General features: G+C 46.1%; 4 protein-coding genes across 14 annotated transcripts; 1 reads left to right on the top strand and 3 right to left on the bottom strand.

The window, feature by feature from the left end:
• The first annotated feature begins 27 nt into the window (after positions 1-27).
• rnf224 (ring finger protein 224) lies at positions 28-3,758 on the top strand. 3 transcript variants are annotated; one of them, XM_076137319.1, is made up of 4 exons: positions 72-161; positions 1,040-1,449; positions 1,825-2,071; positions 3,342-3,758. In XM_076137319.1, the coding sequence occupies exons 3-4, from the start codon at positions 1,832-1,834 to the stop codon at positions 3,687-3,689; spliced, it is 588 nt and encodes a 195-aa protein (XP_075993434.1). In that variant the 5' UTR covers positions 72-161; positions 1,040-1,449; positions 1,825-1,831; the 3' UTR covers positions 3,690-3,758. The 3 variants fall into 3 exon arrangements, with proteins under 3 accessions (XP_075993432.1, XP_075993434.1, XP_075993433.1); XM_076137318.1 differs by having other exon boundaries at positions 1,040-1,464; XM_076137317.1 differs by lacking the exon at positions 1,040-1,449 and having other exon boundaries at positions 28-161.
• Positions 3,759-3,867: 109 nt separating this feature from the next.
• pisd (phosphatidylserine decarboxylase) lies at positions 3,868-8,278 on the bottom strand. 4 transcript variants are annotated; one of them, XM_076137313.1, is made up of 9 exons: positions 8,209-8,278; positions 8,044-8,087; positions 7,745-7,881; positions 5,804-5,938; positions 5,612-5,713; positions 5,400-5,523; positions 5,167-5,310; positions 4,857-5,017; positions 3,868-4,712 (listed from the first exon to the last, which is right to left on the bottom strand). In XM_076137313.1, exons 1-9 carry the CDS (start codon positions 8,262-8,264, stop codon positions 4,470-4,472), a joined length of 1,146 nt encoding a protein of 381 aa, XP_075993428.1. In that variant the 5' UTR covers positions 8,265-8,278; the 3' UTR covers positions 3,868-4,469. The 4 variants fall into 4 exon arrangements, with proteins under 4 accessions (XP_075993428.1, XP_075993427.1, XP_075993426.1 ...); XM_076137312.1 differs by lacking the exons at positions 7,745-7,881; positions 8,044-8,087; positions 8,209-8,278 and adding exons at positions 6,323-6,467; positions 6,918-7,228; XM_076137311.1 differs by lacking the exons at positions 7,745-7,881; positions 8,044-8,087; positions 8,209-8,278 and adding exons at positions 6,323-6,467; positions 7,070-7,221.
• A 480-nt stretch (positions 8,279-8,758) lies between these two features.
• On the bottom strand, positions 8,759-14,639 carry LOC142988221 (uncharacterized). 2 transcript variants are annotated; one of them, XM_076137309.1, is made up of 11 exons: positions 14,497-14,639; positions 13,879-14,004; positions 12,741-13,427; positions 11,926-12,517; positions 11,191-11,505; positions 10,801-10,818; positions 10,515-10,692; positions 10,271-10,359; positions 10,075-10,146; positions 9,575-9,705; positions 8,759-9,435 (listed from the first exon to the last, which is right to left on the bottom strand). In XM_076137309.1, exons 2-11 carry the CDS (start codon positions 13,994-13,996, stop codon positions 9,281-9,283), a joined length of 2,355 nt encoding a protein of 784 aa, XP_075993424.1. In that variant the 5' UTR covers positions 13,997-14,004; positions 14,497-14,639; the 3' UTR covers positions 8,759-9,280. The 2 variants fall into 2 exon arrangements, with proteins under 2 accessions (XP_075993424.1, XP_075993425.1); XM_076137310.1 differs by lacking the exon at positions 14,497-14,639 and adding an exon at positions 14,376-14,477.
• A 445-nt stretch (positions 14,640-15,084) lies between these two features.
• Positions 15,085-22,055, bottom strand: epb41l4a (erythrocyte membrane protein band 4.1 like 4A). Of its 5 annotated transcripts, none has more exons than XM_076137321.1 (22): positions 21,915-22,055; positions 21,630-21,785; positions 21,454-21,558; positions 21,150-21,195; positions 20,983-21,061; positions 20,724-20,821; positions 20,526-20,607; positions 19,844-19,931; positions 19,649-19,737; positions 19,379-19,442; positions 19,212-19,303; positions 19,078-19,122; positions 17,225-17,286; positions 17,080-17,146; positions 16,936-17,004; positions 16,780-16,839; positions 16,596-16,646; positions 16,380-16,463; positions 16,154-16,189; positions 15,991-16,059; positions 15,847-15,912; positions 15,085-15,749 (listed from the first exon to the last, which is right to left on the bottom strand). In XM_076137321.1, exons 1-22 carry the CDS (start codon positions 22,041-22,043, stop codon positions 15,644-15,646), a joined length of 1,743 nt encoding a protein of 580 aa, XP_075993436.1. In that variant the 5' UTR covers positions 22,044-22,055; the 3' UTR covers positions 15,085-15,643. The 5 variants fall into 5 exon arrangements, with proteins under 5 accessions (XP_075993436.1, XP_075993438.1, XP_075993435.1 ...); XM_076137323.1 differs by having other exon boundaries at positions 21,630-21,734; XM_076137320.1 differs by having other exon boundaries at positions 21,630-21,800; positions 21,915-22,052.
• Between the last annotated feature and the right edge of the window lie 172 nt (positions 22,056-22,227).

Raw genomic sequence — 22,227 nt, 5'->3', positions numbered from 1 at the left:
GAGAGTCGGACCGGGGACGAGGCGGAGAGCGGAGCGGGAGAAGAGGTGCGGATCCCGACAACAACAAGCAAATGAGTGCGGAGTAAACGACCCGACACAAAACAACATGGATGACAGCTCGCAACCGGAAGTGATTGCACCACGGCTTCTTCTTCTACTGGGTAAAGAAGGTTAACGCGTCTACGGTCGCATTGTTGTGATGTGAAGATCAAAAACAAACATTGAAGCTGAAGCTAAGCTGAAGCTGAAGCTCTGCAAGTTACTCACTGAAGCTTCGTCAGTTTATTAAAGCGCCTTTATCAGGATTTTTACCTTTGTCATTGAAACATTAGAGACAAACAACATGACAACACCAGAGGGCGCCAGAGATGATAGTGTTTCTTTAAAAGTTCCCCTCGGACTTTATTGGACATTTGCACAGAAATGTATTTATAAAAAAGATCATGAATCGCCAAGCATTTGTTACTTCGAGGTTTATTAGGATTGTTGTCCCTAATCACATTTGCTTGCTTTCTTGTTTGTGTGTGTGTGTGTGTGTGTGTGTGCGTGTGTGTGTGTGTGTGTGTATGTGTGTGCGTGTGTGTGTCCCTTGGTGTTGTAAGTATAACCTAAAGTACTTTAAACTTCTGTAGGTGTTTGGACAAACAACAATAGTACAATTAATATTCAATATTTGTAGTATTTTTGATAATCAAAGACAAACCACTTTAGACCATTCAAATACTTCAGTACTCCTTTGGTTGCTCCAAGTTTTAATTATTTCCATTACTCCTGATTGTACAACCGCCTGTCTCCGTCTCTGTTTGTCTCTCTCTGTTGCTAAGCAACCTGGAGTATGCAGCACCAGAAGAGTGATAGGCTGTTGGCTCAGAGCCAAAACAAACAAACAAGGTCAATGTTCTCTTGTCCCATAGAGGAGCATTTATATTGGTGTTTCTGTGATTTCATGTTGCAGAAAACATCTGAATGTCGCCGTTTGATTTTATTCTCCTTCAGTCTGATTGTGTCAAATTGATTTGACACTTTATCCTGTTGGCAGAGCGAGGATGAATTATTGACGAGTCTCTCTGTGTGACAGGGAAGAGAGAGAGAATACAAGCAGAAAAGAAAAGAGCGAGAGACAGACAGAGAGACAGAGAGAGAGAGAGAAAGAACTAGAGAGAGACAGCTGTTAGGAGATAAAAAGGAGAAGACGAAGACCAAAAACAAGTAAAAGGAAAGAGGACAGAATAGAAAAGGAGAAGAGCCAGAGGAAGAGAAGAAACGTCTTAATAATGAGAGCGTAAGGAGAGAAAAGAGAGAGCGACAAAAAGAGGAAGAATAAAAGAAAAGACAAAGGTAAAGAAAAGTCAACAGATTAAAACATGACAGACAACAAAGAGAGAATCTAACAACAACAAACAACAGAAGGGAGGAATAAAGGAGCAGATAAGGAGGCCAGAACAGAATGTGACTGAGCAGCAGGTATGTTTACATGATCTGACCTCCGATCAGCTGATCACCTGCTTCAAACACCACTCAGATTATAGATTGTGTTCATGGACAATAATGTGCTTTTGTTTTGCAGTTCTTTTTTTATTTTCTTTTTTTTGCAATTTGTTTTATTGAAGCAAACATTGTACAGGACATTGTGCATACAGTTGTAGGATATTTTGCAGTTCATTTTTGTGGAACATTAAAGTGTTGATGTTTTGCTTCATATTCTAAATTAACCAAAGCTGTGACTGTAACACTGGATTACACTTTGAAGACTCGAGCTCTGTAAGAAAAATACCACATATTAAAAATGATGCATGACAAAAAATACTGTACTTTTTTACAAAGCAACAGGATGGATGACAGAATAAAGGAGGAAGAAGAAGAGAAAGAGGCAACCAATCAACCCCTGCCCCCTCCTCCTCACCCTCCTTCCTCTGTTGCCACGGAGACCACTGCGAGGAGGCGGGACTTGGTTTGCATCGTGTGCTTCGGCAGCTACGACTTGGCGACTCGGCTGCCACGACGACTACATTGTGGCCACGCCTTCTGCCAGGCCTGTCTAAAGAGACTGGACACAGTCATCAATGAACAGGTCAGTGATGACACCACTCCCTGTTTAGTGTGTAAAAGGTTAAACCAGGTAAAGGTTCCAGTGCAGCCTGTTCAGTAAAGAAGTTTCCAGTGAAGGATGACCTGATAGGCTCCTTCACACTGGACACGCCCCTCTCACCGGACACGCCCACTCACAGCTGACACAAAGTGACTGTGACCATGTGGACGTGGTTGGACCCTGACCTGTCTGCCTGCTTCCTCTGGGACGAACCTCAGTATTCACCGATCTCTGTCCACTTAAGAGACTTCAGCTTCCTGCATGCCTGGAATGAATCTGAGTTTACTACTTTACCGATTTAGACTTCCTGTACTAACTGAAACTTTGTTTACTTTAACCTGTCAAACATACTGCACCACAGTATGCTGTATGTTCCTCACAAGGAACCACACAACAAAGTAAAGGATGCACCAGAGTACTGTCTTAGATACTACAGCTATACCTCAGCTATCCTCCAGCTCAACTACAGCTATACTACAGCTAAACTACAGCTATCCTCCAGCTCAACTACAGCTATACCTCCAGCTAAACTACAGCTATACCTCAGCTATCCTCCAGCTCAACTACAGCTATACTACAGCTATACCTCAGCTATCCTCCAGCTCAACTACAGCTACACCTCCAGCTAAACTACAGCTATCCTCCAGCTAAACTACAGCTATACCTCAGCTATCCTCCAGCTATAATACAGCTATACTCCAGCTTTACTACAGCTATACCTCAGCTATCCTCCAGCTAAACTACAGCTATCCTCCAGCTAAACTACAGCTATACTACAGCTATACCTCAGCTATCCTCCAGCTAAACTACAGCTATACGACAGCTATACCTCAGCTATCCTCCAGCTAAACTACAGCTATACCTCAGCTATCCTCCAGCTAAACTACAGCTATACCTCAGCTATCCTCCAGCTAAACTACAGCTATACGACAGCTATACCTCAGCTATCCTCCAGCTAAACTACAGCTATACTACATCTATACCTCAGCTATCCTCCAGCTAAACTACAGCTATACTACATCTATACCTCAGCTATCCTCCAGCTATAATACAGCTATCCTCCAGCTATACCTCAGCTATCCTCCAGCTAAACTACAGCTATACCTCAGCTATACCACAGCTATCCTCCAGCTAAACTACAGCTCTATACATTTGTTGAGGTACAGCCATGTCCTTGGCTTGACCAGCACATCATAAACTTAAACACCATACTACGTTACCATAGTAACGTATCTCTCACTCTGTTTCTGAGGTCTGGATCCCATGTCCTCAGTGCCGTCAGAACACTCCTCGACCCAGAGGGGGCGCAGCAAGTCTGGACCTGGATTTGTCCTCCTTCCTGGCAGTGAAGTCGCTGCAGACCGGTTGCTCCGCCTCCTCCTCATGTTGCTCCGCCTCTTCCTGGAGCTCAGGTGGGAGGCAGGGGGCGTCCCCTGGGGGCGTGGCCCACGATGGAAAGTTGTGGCTGGGGAAAGAGCTCGCTGATGACAGCTGGTCCCACGGAGGTCTGGCCCAGCCACGCTTTCATCGCTATGGCAACTGCTGCCCGCCACCCTCCTATTGGCTCTGCTGCTGGTTCTGCTGTCCGGGGCGGGGCTAGAACTCCTGGGGCGGGGTTTATGCTGACTAAGCTGTTTGTTGTTCACAGTATTACATCATTTAATAAAGTCTGAAGGAATCAATGATTGGACTTTATGAAACAAAATAATGACAAAAAGAAAGTATAAATGTAAATATATAATAATATATTTAAATGGGTTCAAATGAAAATCTCAGAGAAAGATGCAAAAATCATTTACTCATAATTACATATTTTACAATTATACTCCAGATCATAAAAACATTTAGGGGGACGGAAATTTGTAACTCGTCAGTCAGACGGCGTTGTCTAGTCCCATGATTGGTCAGTGGAGCTTTGAATGAGACAACACTGGAATTAGCATTAGCTCCTGAAAAGTTAACATGCTAGCTACTGTTTAGCCTGACCTAACTGCACAAGAGAGACAGAGAGAGACAGAGAGAGAGAGAGAGAGAGAGAGAGAGAGAGAGAGAGAGAGAGAGAGAGAGAGAGAGAGAGAGAGAGAGAGAGAGACAGAGAGAGAGAGAGACAGAGACAGAGAGAGACAGAGAGAGAGAGAGATTTGGCATTCCCCCCATGGGGCACATGGCATTCTGGGAAAAAGTTTGGAGAAACATCCCAGAATCCCTCAGTCTTTGTTCTTTGTTCTTTGGTCTCCATCTCATATTTTTTCACAGACATAAAAAAAGAAATGGAGAAAGAGAAACTGTCTCACTCTCTCACCCTGGCAGAGAGACAGACAGACCTGAGGCCATTTAGAGGAGTCAGAACATTGAGGGTAGGAGACTGCTCCTCAGCCAATCAGAGGAGCCCCAGAGCCTCGCCCACTCTGATTAGCTGTCCAGGCTGCAGGTTGAAGGAGAAGTCAGCCGGAGCCTCAAACAGCAGCACGATGGTGGAGCCCAGGTTAAACTCGCCCAGCGCCTCCCCCTTCTGCAAGGACACGCCCTCGCCGCCTCCTGCTGCTTTGCTGTTACCATTGGCAACATAGCTGCGATCCACGAAGGAGCCTTTGCTGTAGCGAGGAGCGTTAGTGTGGAGCTCCTGACAACCAATCACAACATCAGGAAACAAAAGGACGCTTCAGTATCAAGAACAAAATCTCAACAAAACTCATTTATTCCTTTTATACGAGTTCTTCTTCTTCTTCTGTCTGTATGTTATTTATATTATGATGTTATTTCCCACCTGGTCGAAGTAAACACGGATGGATCCGACGTTCGTGGCACCGACCGCCGTTAGGGAGAAGAAGCCGTGCTGCCATTGGCCGGTGAGAGCCACGCGCTCGTTAAGACAGAAGAGCTCTTTGACCCAGCGAGCCACGCCCGGGTTCACAGACATCAGCACACCTACAGGGGCGCGCGCGCGCACACGCACACGCACACACACACACACACACACACACGCACACGCACACGCACACGCACACACACACACAGCTCAGCAGTGACTCAGCAGCACCCTCTGCTGGCAGATAAAGCTTTGAAACGCAGCGTACCGGGGAAGTGCCGCCGGAGCTCCACCCTCCAGTCTGTGGGCGAGTGGAAGCAGTGATAGTCACCTGGAGCCAGGTAGACCACTACATGGAACAGCTCGTTACCAGGAGACGACAGGAGGCCGTCCCTAAACGAAGGGGAGGAGCCTAACAGGGAAACACATTTGTCATCTAATGTAACGTGAAATACAATCTGATGTGTGATCCTGCCTGGGAGGAGCAGGGGCGGGGCTTACTGTTGCTCCTCCCCATCTGTGGACCCAGGAAGTTCTCCAGGCTGTAGGTGACGCCTTTCACCTGCTCCACCTCCGAGTTCTTCACCCGGCCAAAGTGAAGAATCCTTCCGTCTGCAGGAGATATCTGAGGAGGAGGAAGAGGAGCAGCTGAATTCAAAAGGGGACGAGGAGGGGAGGAAGGAGAGGAGGAAGAGGAAGAGCCGCAGCGTTACCAGGCAGGAGGAGGCACAGAGCGGTCTCACTGCAGGTTTGAGGCGACGACGGAAAAACTCGCCCAGATTCCTGTAGTGATGTAAATCCTCCACCGCCGCTTCCTATTGGACCACACAGGGCAGGGGGCGGGGCATTAACATAGAATACAAACAGAAACAGTGGGAGGAGCTTAAACTGTGTTTGGCTGTGACCTTCATGTTGACCCCAAAGGTCCAGATGTAGAGCGAGTAGATGGGTTTACGGAGCCAGGTGGGCAGATTGAGATCGTTCAGACGGCCCCAGGCTCGAGACAGGAGACGGGTCGGGAAGGAGCGGTACAGCGCCACCTGCAGGAGGAGACCCAAACTACAGCTCACACACACACTGCACACACTGAAACTATCAAGAGACGAAGAGAAGAGACACCGGGAATGATCTGAAGGAAACAGACATGGAACAGGAAGTAAAAGGCGAGAAGGAGGAGAGGAGAGGAGGAAGAAGAGAAGGAGGAGAAAGAGGAGAGGAGCAGAAAGAGAGGAAGAGAGGAGGAGAGTGGGGAGGAGGAAGAGGAGAGGAAGAGATAAAGGAAGAGGAGGAAGAGGAGAGGAGAGGAGAAGAAAGAGGAGGGGGAGGAGGAAGTGGCAAAAAAGGGAAGGAGAAATAAACTCCTTTCATCGTCGAGTCCCTCCCTCCCTCCATCCAATCACAGCTGGCCGTACACTCTCTCTTACCCGATTGGCCAGAGGCCGCAGGGCAGTGACAGACAGGATATAGCAGAGGAAGGTGATTGGTCTACGGCGCCAAGGGGCGGAGCGGGACACGCCCCCGTGGAGCGCACTCAGACGGCGGCGGAGAGCCAATCGAGGCACCTGGAGCCTAATTCATTATAATGAGACGTTAACTAGCCAATTAACATGCAGGGGGAGGAGCTAAGGAGCTACGCTAACATGCTAAGAGTTTTGTTTACATAACCTTTGTTCAACATATTGATTAATTTCTTCTTCTTTCTTCATTGGAAAATATTTTAACTGTAACTTTATCTTAATTTTGTTTATCAAACCTTAATTATTCTGATAAATCTTTGATTTGATCTTTGCATCCTGAAGCTCGTAGTTACAAATTCAAAGCTGCTAAGTGGGTTAGCACGTTAGCACGGATCAACAGGAAATAGGCTAACGCAGGCTGAGCAGGCTAAAGATAACATAGCTGATCAGCTAACACACACACACACTCACTAATCCCACTCCCGTTATGTCACTCATCTTCCTTACACACACACACACACACACACACACACACTCTTCCTCATTCTTCATCTTGTCCCACCTGAAGCGCACTCCTCTTCCTCCCTCTCTCTCTCTTTCTTTTTCCCGCTCTCGCTCACTGTCGCAGACACGCCGCCATCGCCGCCGCCTTACCTGCCTCAGCAGGTCGCGACGCTCCCGACGGTTGGTGCCATGACGCGGAAAAAAACTCACCATGGAAACAAAACCTGAGGCCATGAAGCAGCAAACATCCTCCTACTGATGAAACCACAGAAGAAGAGGAAACAGAACCAGGCAAGACAGGGAGTGAGGCGGGAGTGAGAGAGAGAGAGAGAGAGAGAGAGAGAGAGAGAGAGAGAGACGGGGTCAAGGGTCACAGTGGTCAAGCTGCTTTCAGATGAAGCGTATTGGTTTGATTTCAAGCCCTGCCCTCTCCTCATGTCACAGCTGCTTGCTGATTGGTCAGTGCGGTCATCAGCTGTTTATCTGCTCATTGTCAAAGTTACATCTCAGACTGGAAAACCTGAAAGCGCCAGATGGCCTTTGACCTTTGGTTTGACTTTAATTTGAAAAAGAGCTTCATTCAAACAACAACCTGACAATATGAATAGAAAGAGGAGCAGAAAAGTGAGGAAGAGGAGTGATGAAGAAGAGTAATGGAGAGGAGTGATGGAGAGGAGTGATGAAGAGGAGTGAGGGCAAGAAGTGATGAAGAGGAGGAGTGATGAAGAGAAGTGAGGACAAGGAGTGATGAAGAGGAGGAGTGATGAAGAGGAGTGAGGACAAGGAGTAATGAAGAGGAGTGATGAAGAAGAGTGATGGAGAGGAGGAGTGATGAAGAGGAGTGAGGACAAGGAGTGATGAAGGAGCATGAAGAGCGACTCGTACCTGGGCGGGGCTAGCCAGAGGGGGTGGAGCTCCATCTTCCTGCTGACGCCTGCCCTTCAAGTGATGGTAACCAAGGTAACCACCGCCCGTCAATAAAATAAGGGGGAGGGGCCTGGGGCGAGGTAAGAAGCCACGCCCTATGGAGACACAGAAAGCTGGTTGGTCCATTTATCTGAAACTCCTCCCCCAACTGAGCTCCACAGGAAATGAAGCAAAGCAGGAGAACAAGGAGGCGAAGGAGAACAAGGCTCAGAGTGAAGAGGAGCTGAAGGTTTAGAGTGAAGAGGAGCAGGTCTGACCTGAGCTGAGTCTCTGCTGGCTGAGGCTCAGAGGAGCAGGGACGCTGCAGACAAACAGACGGGAGTTAGTTTGTGACGATGACTGAAGACTTCTTTAGCACCGAGTGAAGATAAGCCTCAATCAGTGCAAACACGTAGAAACGAGACAAACGTCAACACAAATACCTCCGTCTGCTCCGCGCTATCACTCCGCTGCACATCCGCCGCAAGGCCGCCGCCATGTTGGACTGGCGGAAGTGACGCACAGACGTCGTGCGTACGTAAACACGGCTGTGACCCAGAGTTGTGTCTGTCAGGTGGTTTGTGTTGAGTATTCATGTTCTTATCAGGAAGAATGATATGAATGTTAATATATAATATATATAAGATTGTTCAGTGTCATTTCAGGAAGTAACCGGAACCTTTAATTGCTAATCAATGATCTGCTGTTTAAAAATATGAAAGTACACACACACACACACGGACATGATTGAAAATGACACAATGACGTTGTTATATCATGACAGGAGGACAAATATGTAGATTGGAATTTGAAGAGTAACATTTACAAACAAATGTCATGTTATACTTCTGTTTACACATGCGTTACATATTTTTAAAAGGCTTGAATAAAGGAATGTTCATAAAAACTTATTATTACAGTGTCACAACTATAACAATTATTCACATTGATTTGATTCATAAACAATTAAATAAATCTGATAGAGAGCTTCAGTGTGGAGAAACAAACTTTATTTGTTCCAAAAATAGACACAATTTTCATTACAAATACTTCCAATACTTACTAACTACTAACTGTACTGTAGTGAAGCAGTACGACCACAGCTCCACTCGTGTGTGTGTGTGTGTGTGTGTGTGTGTGTGTGTGTGTGTGTGTGTGTGTGTGGGAGGGGGGGGGGGGGTAAAACGTTTCTGTTTGTTTTAAAAATACAGTTGTGCCTAAAATGAGGTCATGGCAACCTGGGGTCCAGAGGTCAAAGGTCACTTTTTTCAGCATTTTATTAAAAAACGAACTACTAAAAACAGAAATGATAAAAGCGTCCACGCCCCTTACAAAATAAAACATTAAATAATATTCAAGGAAAATTCACATTTAAAGAGCCCACACTGTAAAAAGCTGAAAACAAACAAACAAACAAACAAAAGGTCTGAATCTGTGGGCGTGGCCAGCATTTTAGCAGCAGGTTCGTACTTTTGGCTGTTGGTCAGTTTGAGGAAAAGGTGACAGGAAGTGATGTCACACATCCAGGCCCTGCCTCAGCAGAAAGTCTTCAAGTGCACTCAGTCGCTCCACGAGCATCACGTCCAGGTCCACCTCATCGTCAGCGCCGCGGCAATGTCGCCGCGCTGCCAAGCGCTTCCTGGGTGCCATGACGACTGGAAGCCCCGCAGCTAAACAGGTTAACAGGTTAATACTCTACAGTTCCCTAAATGTTTACAATATTTGATTTTTACTATTTGTTGTTAATTCCTTTTGATTTGTTCTCATTTTAAAGTGCTTTGCCTGAGAGTCATTATTTTCCCAGCATACCTTGGGGCTTCTTCCTCTTTCTAGGTTGTGTGAAGTCGGGAAAGAGGAGCAGCCTGCGCCTCCTCTGCTGACCAATGAGGAGCAGAGCGCCGTCCTTCTCCCGTGGCTCCTCAAAGATGGTCTCCAGACTCCTGGGGGAGAACATTTACAGACCAACATGAGAAGCTTCTAAAAGGTGCCGAGGCTTTACTGCCTGCTTCATAGAAGCTACCTGCTGTGACGTAAAACACGTGTGAGGGATCAGATGTTGATCAAATGTGTACAGAGATTGTGGCTCCTTAATAAAACCCGGTGCTAAGGTGATGAGGAGGAAACAGTTTGTGAAATATATAGAGAATAAATTTGGACTTAAGACGCCGTTAAAGATCCGTACACATGGATCATAAACTGAGGGCCTTCCAAGTGTCAATCTGCTCTCAGCTCTGACTGAGCAGACCAAAACAAAGCAGACAGCCGTGTGGAGGGAATGAGGAGCTGCTGAATGTTGGACAGCATCTTACCTGTTAGCTGTGGGGGATTTGTAGTTCTTGTTGGTGTAAATCTCCTCCAGGCTGAATTCTTTCTTTTTTAGCCTTAAACAAACACAAACCACAAATTATCTCTTTAACTGTTGCTTTATTCATTTCTTTGTTTGTCTTTTCCATCATTTTCATGAGCAATTCTATGTTATGCGTCCACTGTTGTGCTTCTCCTGACCTTTTGACCTTTGGCAGTCCCATGGGTGTGAGCGGCGTTTCCCGTGGTGTCGCCCGGCGAATTCGAATCTGTGAGACTCGTTTCCCCTTCTGAGTGGAAAAACATGGAAAAAATGTCAGAGAGGGAAATAACAGGAAAATAACCAACCAAATGATTTTGTGTTTAACACAGCGATGATTAAAGTCTTTGCCAAACTGAGAAATGTAATTAAAAATGTTCTCCAAACCAAACTCTGCAGTTTCACCTCTTTGTTTGTCCCGTACGCAGACGGAGCCTCTGGTTGGTCGGCATCAAGAAGCGGAGGAGCCGCACCATTGGCTGGGCATGTAGGAGGGGGGAGGGGCTTGCGATGGGGAAGGTGCGCGGTCCGTGAGCTGTGATTGGCTCGCTGTTTCCTCTGTCGTCGGTCAGAAAAAGTTGAGCTGAAATAGAGTGATCACTTTGACCGTTAGTTTAGGTGATCAAAGATAGAAATGAGCACAAACTGAGCAATAATAAATAAACACAAGACATGAACTTGATTGACTCACCGAGGTGTTCTCATGTAGCTGCAAAGACAACATATTAAAATAAGATTCATGTTCAAATTTGAATCCAAATGCAACAAATCCAAGGTTTTAAAATGTAAATCAAATAAAAACTTACATCTCAATTCAACTAATTTTAAAACTTTAACATTTCAAAAGAATTGTTTTTCACACCACAAAATGATAATATCACAATATTTACATAACAGTGAAATGATCCTGATACCCTGGAGTGAACCAATCATCTCTATTGATCTCATGGTCAACATGACTCAGACTCATGTTTATAAAACATCATGTTTAAAATGAATCATGTAGAATAATAATTGAGGAGTAACAATACGAAATTACTAAAATAAATAAATAATTAAACAATATATACTAGATTCATACCAGTGGTCGATGCCCAGACTGGGCGGAGCCGTCCAGTCCCTAAGAGGGCGGAGCGGATGCACACAGGCTCCACCCCTTGCAAATGTCTCCACAGCAACTGCTGACAACCGCAGGATAGGGGCGGGGCTAAATAATGAAGAGGAAGCATGGAGACACAGCCGGAAAGCACTGTGATTGGATGATGGGGAAAAGAAAGGGGAGGAGTCTGAGAAATACCACTGGCCCGTGGCGAGGTCTAAAGAACCTGATTGGCTGCTGGCCCACCCTGTCGGAGCCGATTGGACGAGGTCCAAAGCATGCTGGGAAGAGGACGAGCTAGGAGAAAAAAGGAGAAATGATCATTCATATGGAGTGTGTGTGTGTGTGTGCGTGTGCGTGTGCGTGTGCGTGTGTGTGTGTGTGCGCGCCCCAAAGGTCACAACATTACAAACAAACTTCTGTGACATTTATTCAGTATTCTATGATGTCATCATGTCACTTTTCAATGTTGGTAAAAACCCAAACATCAGAGCGGTGAACATGTAATGATGCAGATGCATTGTGGGGATTTTGAGCTGTTGCAGTGTGGTGGTGAGCAGCTGACCAATCATGGCCACGCCCACTTCACTCACTCAACCTGCACGTTTAGCTTCAGAGAGGTCAGCAGGCCTGTCTGTCACCCTGCCTGTCTGTCTGTCTGTCACCCTGCCTGTCTGTCTGTCTGTCACCCTGCCTGCCTGCCTGCCTGCCTCTCACCTGTCTTTCTGTATCCTTGGGCCTTGTGGGTATCCGTTCCTGTGGGTCATGGTGAAGCTGAAGGTCTTCTCTGCCTGGCTGGCCTCCTCTTCCTCTCCTCTTCCTCCTGGTCTGGTGCAGTAGTTGTGCAGAGTAAGTGGAGCCTCTTCCTCCTCTTCTGCCCCTCGTCTTCTCTTGAAGGAGACCACCATACGCCCCACAAATCTCCTACAACCCTCCTCTTCTTTCTCTTTTTTGTCTCCTCCCTCCCCATCCTCCTTCCTCTGCCTTTTTAGGCTCCTCCCACTTTCTTCTCTTCCTGTCCGTCTTTGCCTCCTCCTCTGTTCTGATTGGTTGGAGTTGGAGGAAGCGGTCGGCACTGCAGAGTCCTCACTGTCTGAAGACAGAGAGGAGGAGGAGTCCAGAGCGAGGGGGGCGTGGTCAGAAGAGAAGGAGTCCAGAGCGAGGGGGGCACGGTCAGAGGAGGAGGAGTCCAGAGCCAAGGGGGCGTGGCCAGAAGAGAAGGAGTCCAGAGCGAGGGGGGCGCGGTCAGAGGAGGAGGAAGAGGAGAAACAGATGGAGTAGGAGGAGGAAGAGGAAGAGGCCACAGAAGCTAAAGAGGAGACAGAAGTTAGAGAACCATCACATGGTAACCAAGACGATGCAACGCGTCGGCCGGTTCAAAGTTGTGTCAATGTTTGGACGTTTTACACTTCTTAACCTAAAAACATGAAAGAGAAATCATTTAATGTTTTTAAACTCAGAGCTTCATCCTGGAAACCAGACCTTCATCTTCAGAGATCATCTCATGAATCTAACTGAAGAGAGGAACTTACCAGAAGACTGCACTCCTCCTCCTCCTCCTCCTCCTTGACTTTTCTTCTTCCTCCTTTTCCCCCTGCTGCTTCTCTCCAAGGAGTCCAGGCGACGACCCAGAGAAGCCAGCGCCCCTTTCAGGAGGTGCCGCATCTCTGCACGGTGAGAGGCCAGGAGGCGGGGCAGCAAGGAGGCACAGGGACAACAAGGAGGAGGAGCAGAAGATGTGGGAGGAGACAGAGGAGGAGGAGGGAGGAGGTGAGGAGCAGCAGAAGGAGAGGATGAACCAGGAGAGGTAGAAGGAGGAAGACAAGGTGGAGAGAAGACTGGAGGAGGAGGAGGAGGAGGAGGAAGAGGAGAGGCAAATAAGAGCGAAAGAGAAGGAGGTGATGAAGGAGAAGGAACAGAAATGACAGGAGGCATCAGATGAGGATGGAGGGATAAAGGAACTGGATGAGGAAGGGTGGAAGAAGAAGATAGTGAGGCGGTAAGACGAGAGACAGAGGGAGGAGCACAAGGAAGAGAAAGAGGAGCAAACAGTGAAGGATGAAGAGGAGAGGAAAGGGAAGAACAAGCAGGCAGAGGAGTAAAGAGGGAGGGAAGAGGAGCTAGAGAAGAGAGGAAGGAGGGGTTAGAGGAAGAACGAGGAGAGGGTGAAGGGAGAGAGGAAGATGAGGAGCTCCAAGGAGCTGCAGAGGAAAAAACTCCTACAAGAAAAAAAACACTATGAATACAAAGTTCATCTCTGTCTCTCTCTCCCTCCCTCCCTCTCTCTCTCTCTCTGTCTGTCTCTCCCTCTATGTCTCTCCCCCTCTCTCCCTCCCTCTCTCTGCCTCCCTCTCTCTCTCTGTCTGTCTCCCTCTCTCTCTCTCTGTCTGTCTGTCTCTCTATCTCTCTCTCTCCCTCTCCCTCCCTCTCTCTCTCTCTGTCTCTCCCTCTCTCTCTCTCTCTCTGTCTCTCCCTCTGCCTCTCTCTCTCTCTCTCTCTCTCTCTCTCTCTCTCTCTCTCTCTCTCTCCCTCTCCCTCTCTGTCCCTCCCTCTCTCTCTCTCTCTCTCTGTCTCCCTCGCTCTCCCTTCCTCTCTCTGTCTCTGTCTCCCTCTCTCTCTCTCCCTCTCTCTCTCTCTATGACAGGAATCATCTTTATGTTGACTCTTCACCTTTGCGAGCCTCTTTGTGGTCTTCCTCCTCGGCCAATGGGACAACAGCATGTGGACTTGAAACCAAGCCCCGCCCCCTCTCATTGCTTTCGTCCAATCCCAGTGGACGTGACAGCATGGCCAAGACTGAAATGTGATTTTATGAATGATAAGAAAAAGCTGTGATGAATACAAAGTCTTTGGAATGTCAAAGTTTGAATGTAATGTGAGTTATTTGATAAGTCTTGAATAAGATGTTTAAATTACGTTTAATTAAACATTAATTAACATTTAAACATTTGTATCAGCTCAGATACATAGCGTGATCATTACTGGGCTCATCTCGCGAGATTTCCAACATTTCTGCAGGAGTAATCGCAGAAAAACAAAGTCATTTTTCTGATAAAAGCTGATTTATCGTTAATTTAATCAGCGGACGCTGTGAGCGCACGCAGCAACGTTAAAATAAATCTGTGGCGTTTCGGTTAAGCAGAGAAACGGGATTAAAACAAACTCACAAGCTAACAGCAGCTAGCTGCTGCTAGCATCCACTGTGTGGAGGTGAACGGGCTTAAGCTAAACCGGGACTAAACCGAGACTAAACTCGGACTAACGCAGCCCGTTTACGGCAACTTTTACCTTTTCCGCCCCGGTCACAGTTAGTCCCGGTTGGCTCTCATGTTAGTCGCTCTGTCGGCCGGAAAACGCAGATTTCCGCCTGTTTGTCCAGAGGATCCAGAGCTCCTGTTAGAGCGGCGCAGGGGCAAGCTACAGAGCGACACTGTACAACACATTACAGCTTCCGGTAGTGATTTCAGAATAAGATCATCGCTCACACCAACGGAAAGAACAGTATTCTTTTTTTAAAGTAAAGCACAATAAAAAAACACAATTCCAAACTCGATTTGTCAAGGGGCGGCGGTGGCTCAGTCCATAGGGGATTCAGCTTGGGAACCGGAGGGTCGCCGGTACGAGTCCCGTATGGACCAAGAAAGTGGACTGACAGCTGGAGAGTTGCCAGTTTGCCTCCAGGGCACTGCCGAGGTGCCCTTGAGCAAGGCACCGGACCCCTAACACTGCTCCAGGGGCGCCGTATAATGGCTGCCCTGCACCCCCCTCTGTGATGTGTGTGTGTGTATGATATGAGGAGGTGCAAGATAAATTTCAATTGCATGCGATTTGCTGTGAATTGCATGCAAAATGACGATTAATAAAATATCTTAAATCTTAAAGGTAAAAGCCAACACATCTTTAATTATTTGAAGAAAATACAGACAAGTAAAGCAAACTTAAGACTTATTGAGCTAAATCAATTATCAGGGAGAATAACTCAGAGTCCAGATGTCCTTTATCTTTGTCTTTGACAGATTTGTTAATTCAGGTTTCATCATTCACCAACACAAATCTTGAATACTTTGCAAAGTGAAAATCCCACTGAAGTCTCACTGATTTAAAGTATCTAAGGAGTCAGAATGTGATGTGATCTCTGACCTCCTGTTCAATAACATGACAGTGTGAGCACACCCGTCTGTGGATATTTAACCATTTTGGACAGATAATGATTATCTGATGATCATCACTAGTTTTCCATTGATGAAGGGGAACTTAAACACACACCCACACACACACACACACACACACACACACACACACACAAACAGAATGATGCAGTGTCAAACATTGTTTTTGAAACAATTACACTTAAGATGTAACTAAAAGTCTGTAAATAATGAAGGACTGTTGCATTGCGGGACTCTTCTGCTGGACCCTGCGTACTGGAGCTGCCTCAGGGACTTGTGGGTATTTGGCAGGAAGCATCGGTTGCTTTGGTAACAGGAAGAGGAGGAACAAACTCCGCCTTAACGGGAAGAGGCGGAATCATCTCTTTATTCCTATCAGATAAAAAATAAAGCTCTAAATGGTTAAATGATCCATATTGGGTATAAATGCGTCCGACTCATCAAAGTGAATCCTCACAGTGACACCTACTGGATCTCTGAAGCCGACGCCCACCGTCGATGTCGCTGCCGCCCTCCGATTGGCTCCCCTGGAACTCTGATGAGAGAACGGTACGTTTATCAGACCTAAACACCATCCTACTGAGCCGCCTTCTTTACCTCCTTGTTTCCTTACCTTATTTCCTTGTAAGGAATTTCCTCCTTCTGTCTGTCTGTCAAACCTGACTGTTCTATTGGCTGTTTTCTATACACACACACACACACACACACACACACAGAGTAAGAAATGAAACAAAATGAAAACATCTTTAAACTCTCTGTCTGTCGCTCTCGCTTACTGGATGTGTTTCCATATAAGGGCATCGGAGCTCCTCCTACAGGAAGCAAACAAGAATTGTTAGCTGGGATGATAACTGAAGTAACTTTGGTTTCTTAGCATTAGCAGCATCATTAGGTATTAGCATTACAACACATTACTGTCAGATAGGTTTGTGAGAGAGAGACACAGAGGGAGAGAGAGAGAGGGAGAGAGACAGGCAGACAGACAGAGAGACGTTGGGTCACCGTGTCTTGGTCCTCCTCCTGCGTCGTTCTCCTGCTATGTTCTCTGATTCACTGCCGCTGCTTGTGTTGCCGCGGGAATGAGATCTATAAATAATAAATAAAGGATTAAACCGTTTTAAGTTCATTGTTTTCAAAAACATTTCAAGTAAAAAGACAGGTCGTCTTCTTTAATGTATTTAAATGCTGCAAATGATTCATGTAGGCCACGCCCCTCACCTCCTCCTCTGCCGCCTGATTGGTCGATCTCCATCCAGACTTCTGCTCCGTCTAAAAGACAAAAGGAGACTTCAACTTTTCTGTTCTTCACCTTCCTTCCTTCCTTCCCTCCTTCCCTCCTTCCTTCCTTCCTTCCTTCTTTCCTTCCTTCCTTCCTTCCTTCCTTCCTTCCTTCCTTCTTTACCTCTGTAGGCCGCCTTGATTCTCTTCTGTGTTTGGAGGGAATTTAGGATTGAACATCCCACTGGAGTCAGATCACATTCACAAAGTAATCAGATTACATTCACATCATCTCAACATGGATGTTTTGATTGTATTCAATTATAATTATTAGGTAAACCTCAGTGGGCCGCTAGTTTCCCATGGTGCAGCGGGCTTCCCATGATCCTCCTGTGCACCATCCTCTGCACTGTAATAACAATCATCAACATCATCATCATCATCATCATCATGTTTGAAAACCATTATCAGTTCTTGAACATACGGCTGAACAGCAGGCGGCGCTGTCCTCATCGCAATCGCTTCACTGTCAACACTGAACATCTGACTGGCTGGTGGAGAGCAGAGGGGGCGGAGTTAAGGCTGTGATCATAACAATAAAAATAATAATAATAATAATAAAAACTTACAGGGTTTTGTTGTTATTCTGTTTGGTCGCTGGACGTTCCACTGAGGAGCGGGCAAGCGAGCACTAAAACACACGAGAGAGAGAGAGGGAGAGAAAGACAGAGAGAGAGAGAGGGAGAGAGGGGGGAGAGAGAGAGGAAGAGGGAGGGAGAGAGAGAGAGAGAGAGAGAGAGAGAGAGAGAGAGAGACAATACATCAACATGTTCATGCATGGAACCTACAGTTAGGTCCTTAAGTATTTGGCTCTGTACACCACCCCCATGGACATGAAATTAATCAATCAAGATGTTCTTTAAGTACAGACTTTCAGCTTTAATTTGAGGGTATTCACACCCAAATCAGGCAAACGGTGTAGGAATTACAACCATTTCTATAACTGCCTCCCTATTTTCAAGGGACCAAAAGTAAATGGACAATTGGTCGCCCAGCTGTTCCATGGCCAGGTGTGTGTTTTCCCACACAAGGAGCGGTTAATGTCTAGAGTTCATTTCTAGTGTGGTATTTGCATTTGGAATCTGTTGCTGTCAACTCTCAACATGAGGTCCAAAGAGCTGTCACCATCAGTGAAGCACGCCATCATTCAAAACAAACCCATCAGAGAGATAGCAAAAACATTAGGTGTGGCAAAGTCAACTGTTAGGTACGTTCTTAAAAAGAAAGATCGCCCTGGTGAGCTCAGCAACACATAAAGACCCGGAAGACAACTGTGGTGGATGACAGAAGAATTATTTTCCTGGTGAAGAAAAACCTCTTCACAACAGTTGGACGGATCAAGAACACTCTCCATGAGGTAGGTGTGTCTGTGTCAAAGTCAACAACCAAGAGAAGACTTCACCGGAGTGAATATAAAGCGTTCACCACAAGATGTAAACAATGGTGAGCCTCAAAAACAGGGAGACCCGAATAGAGTTAACCCAAAACATCTAAAAAAGCCTGTAGAGTTCTGGAACAACATCCTAGGACAGATGAGACAACGATCAACTTGTAACAGAACGATGGGAAGAGACGAGCATAGAGGAAGCATAGCACCTCATCAGTGAGGCCTGGTGGTGGTTGTGTTATGGCGTGGGCCTGTATGGATGCCAATGGAACTGCTTCCCTATGTGACTGCTGACAAAAGCATCAGGATGAATTCTCAAGTGTTTTTGACAATATTATCTGCTCATATTCAGCCAAAAGCTTCCGAACTCATAGGACGGGCTTCACAGTGCAGATGGACAATGACCTGAAGCACAGTGTGAAAGCAACCAAAGGGTTTTTTAAGGCAAAGAGGTGGAATGTTATGCAATGACCACCAAGTCAATCACCTGACCTGAATCCAATTAAGGATTCATTGGACTTGGTGAAGACAAAACTGAAGGGAAAATGCCCCAAGAACAAGCAGAAACTGAAGGGAGTTGTAGTAGAGGCCTGACAGAGCATCGCCAGGGCAACCAATTATAAAAGTGACAATTTGATCTATGATTGTTAGTTTGTCCAATTACTTTTGGTGATTTGGATGTGAACTTCCCTTACAGAACATCTTGGGACCACGTATGTTTTCATGTATGAATGGAGCTGTGTGTTGTTTATTTATTGTTATTTATTATTTATTTATAGTTTATTGCTGTTTATTTATCACTGTTCAAAGATTCAGGCACAGCACAAATGCATTTCATTGTATTATCATGTACAATGACAATAAACACTTTTCTATTCTATTCTATCTTGATTCATTCATTTCAAGTCCATTGTGGTGATGTTCAGAGCCAAGACTGTGAATATTGTGTCAATGTCCAAATACTTATGGACCTGACTGTATGTGTGTGCGTGTGCCTGCATGTGTGTGTGTGTGTGTGTGTGTGTGTGTGTGTACCTGCACTCTTTGAGTCTGCGAGTTAGTGGATTAGACTCTGACATCCTGAACACACACACACACAGTTTTATTCACCTCTTCTTCAGTTAATTAAGGAAAACTCCCTCCCTCCCTCCTTCTTAACATGTCTTTACCTGTAGAAGGCGTGATGTTCCACACAGCTTCTCCACAGACGTTTGCATTCTGACCTCTCCAACATGTGGAAGAAGAACGATGTCTCTGATCTCTGACACACACACACACACAGAGTATAATCTCAGTCTGAGTTCTCATTCGAATCAATCAGCCAATAGGAACTCACATTTTTCCCGACAACTCGCAGCTCAAATGTTTGTTCTTTGAAGTGCAGTTTGCTGATCCTCTGCCTGAAGGTCACAGAAGAAGATCAATCATCATCCAACGCACTAGACATTGAGACGAGAGACACCAGTGAACAATCAAAGAGAGAGAGAGAGGGAGGGAGAGAGACAGAGAGAGAGAGAGAGAGAGAGAGAGAGAGAGAGAGAGAGAGAGAGCGAGAGAGAGAGAGAGAGAGAGAGAGACACACACAGGTGAGAGGTGTCACTCCTACCAGAAATATTTTCCCACCAGCGTTTTGTTCTTGTAGATGACCACGCCCACTGGTGTCGGACCCAAGAAGTACTTGGTGTGGTTCTCACCCTGCAAAGCATCATGGGAGTGAGTGAGGGAGAATGACACCACTCAGCAAAAATGACCAAAACATTTCTGTCATGTGGGTCAGAAACATCAACATAAATAAACTTACATAGGCAGCATGAAGAGAGACACCGTACATCTGCAGAGACGCACAGAGAGACAGGTAGAGACACTCAGCCTCAGGACGACAGACACCACTGTGCAATGAGAGAGAGAGAGAGAGAGAGAGAGAGAGAGAGAGAGAGAGAGAGAGAGAGAGAGACAGAGAGAGAGAGAGAGAGAGAGAGAGAGAGAGAGAGACAGAGAGAGAGAGAGAGAGAGAGACAGAGAGAGACAGAGACAGAGACAGAGAGAGACAGAGAGAGAGAGACAGAGAGAGAGAGAGAGAGAGAGAGAGAGAGAGAGAGAGAGAGAGAGAGAGAGAGAGAGAGAGACTTAATTTGAGATTGTTCATGTTTCCTGTTAAAGCAGCAGAAGTCTCATCTTCATATTAACATGTTACATATCACACGTATGTTTTTATTTGTATTTATTTGACTTTATATCTTTAAAGGTTTAGCAGAAGAATAGTCAAGATAAAGTTTGCGTGTTTGTGTGACTTGGCCTGTAAACGTACTTCCTGTTTAAAGCCGAGGACATGTGAACACACATGTTCAGGTTCACAAGGTACCACAGCGCCACCACCTGGTCACTGGTGAGGTCACATGTCCAATACGTCTGAACAGGCCACGCCCACTCCACCCTGCATTTCCTGACAGTAAAAGCTCCCCAGAAGCTCAGGCTGTCTTTACCTCAGTGTTTTGTAGATGCTTTCTACCTCTTGGTCCTTGTCTGGCTCCGCCCACTGGGTGACATCATAGTCACCCTGCTCCGCTGCAAAAAAAACCCAAAACATTAAAGATTCCAAAGTTTGCTTGGTTTATTGATAAAGTCTTGATTTTGATTGACTGAATCCTAATTGAGTTTGCGGCGTGTTGCTGTTTGTTTACCCTGAAGTGTGAGCGCAGTGAGCCGAGCACGCAGGTGGGCGGGGCATGGAAGGCGCCCCCTGCGGACGTCCTGACGACACTGCAGGAAGAACTGATACCTGACAGAGAACAACAAAATAAAAGCCTGAGCTTAACTGGAAAATACCAACATAAAAAAATGAAAACAAATTCATCTTTGGAAAAACCCATGATGATGATATCTTTATTATTCCTGATCAAAACAGAAGAACAGCATGAATATGAACATTAGTGGAGGTACCGGGTCACTTCCTGTTTGAGTTTGCAGGGATCCTGAACATAAAACTTCACTCCAAAATAAAAGATGTATGGAGGCCCGACTGGAAAACAGAAGGAGAAGAACGGAGGAGAATGTTAGAAAGCAAAAACAGGTAGAAACATGTTAATATGGACTTCCTGTGTACTTACTGAGGTGAGGCTGCTGCCACAGAGACTTTGAAGGATCCAACCAATGCTGACAAACAGAGAAGCTTTAGACATCAGGACAGACAATCACAATATTTATGTCAACAATGAAGTATTATCCATCTTTGTTTCTGTCTTCCTCCTCTCCCTCCTCCCCCTCTTCCTCCTTCTCCTCTTCTACTCCTCCTCTCCCTCCCCCTCTTTCCTCCTTCTCCTCTACTCCTCCTCCTCTCTTCTTCCTCCTCTCTTCTTCCTCCTCCTCCTCAGTCTCTTGCATTGTGGTCCAGTTGTGTTGTTGTCGACTCACTGTTTCTTGATTGTTGTCACAGAATCTCAGACCGAAGAATTCCCCCTCCAGCAGGTTCAGACGTGTAAACACGAGCTGCAGCACGAGCGACGCCTTAGATGATTTCTGTGGAGAGAAACCTTCCTCTTCATCACAGAGTAGAAGAAGAGGAGAAAGAGCAGGTGTCACTCTCTCACCTTGACGCCTTGCTCGGCCGTCAGACTGAGCTTCTGCTCGTCCAATAGGAGCACTTCACCGTAGAACTCCTCCCGATTACCACGGAAACAAGCCATCATCCTGCACTGTCCCACTGTGGAACAGGAAGTGACAAAGGATGTGTTGAGAGGTGCATTCTGGGAAATGGAGCGCTGAGTTTGATGCAGAAACTTTCAACTCTGATTATGTGATCGATGTCAACGATACATGTGGACAAAAGAGCAGATGCATCGTGGGAAATAATGTTCACACAGTTTGCTGCTTACCTGCTGCGGACACGTTTCCCTCTCTTCTCTCTCCCTCTCTATCTTCTTCTCTCTCTCTTTACTCCTTTTCCTTCCTTCTCTCACTCTGTTTTTGTCCCTCTGCTGTCCTCTGTGTTTGTCTGTTCCCATGGAGACATCCCTCGCTCCCCTGATCGCCCCGCCCCCTCTGTTCTTTTAAACACACACACACACACACACACACACACACACACACACACTGAAGGCAGGATTAGCAATAAATGTAAATCAAGCTTACGCAGCACAAACCAAGACCTTTTATCATTAAAGTAATGAAATCTAATTGGGTTAATGT

This window comes from Genypterus blacodes, unplaced genomic scaffold (genome assembly GCF_046128005.1).
Source record: "Genypterus blacodes isolate CSIRO-AG114 ecotype Tasmania unplaced genomic scaffold, CSIRO-AGI_Gbla_v1 ptg000305l_1, whole genome shotgun sequence".
In the NCBI taxonomy this organism is placed as follows: domain Eukaryota; kingdom Metazoa; phylum Chordata; class Actinopteri; order Ophidiiformes; family Ophidiidae; genus Genypterus; species Genypterus blacodes.
Note: the sequence above shows the minus strand (reverse complement) of the source record. Positions and strands in the feature narration are given on the sequence as shown.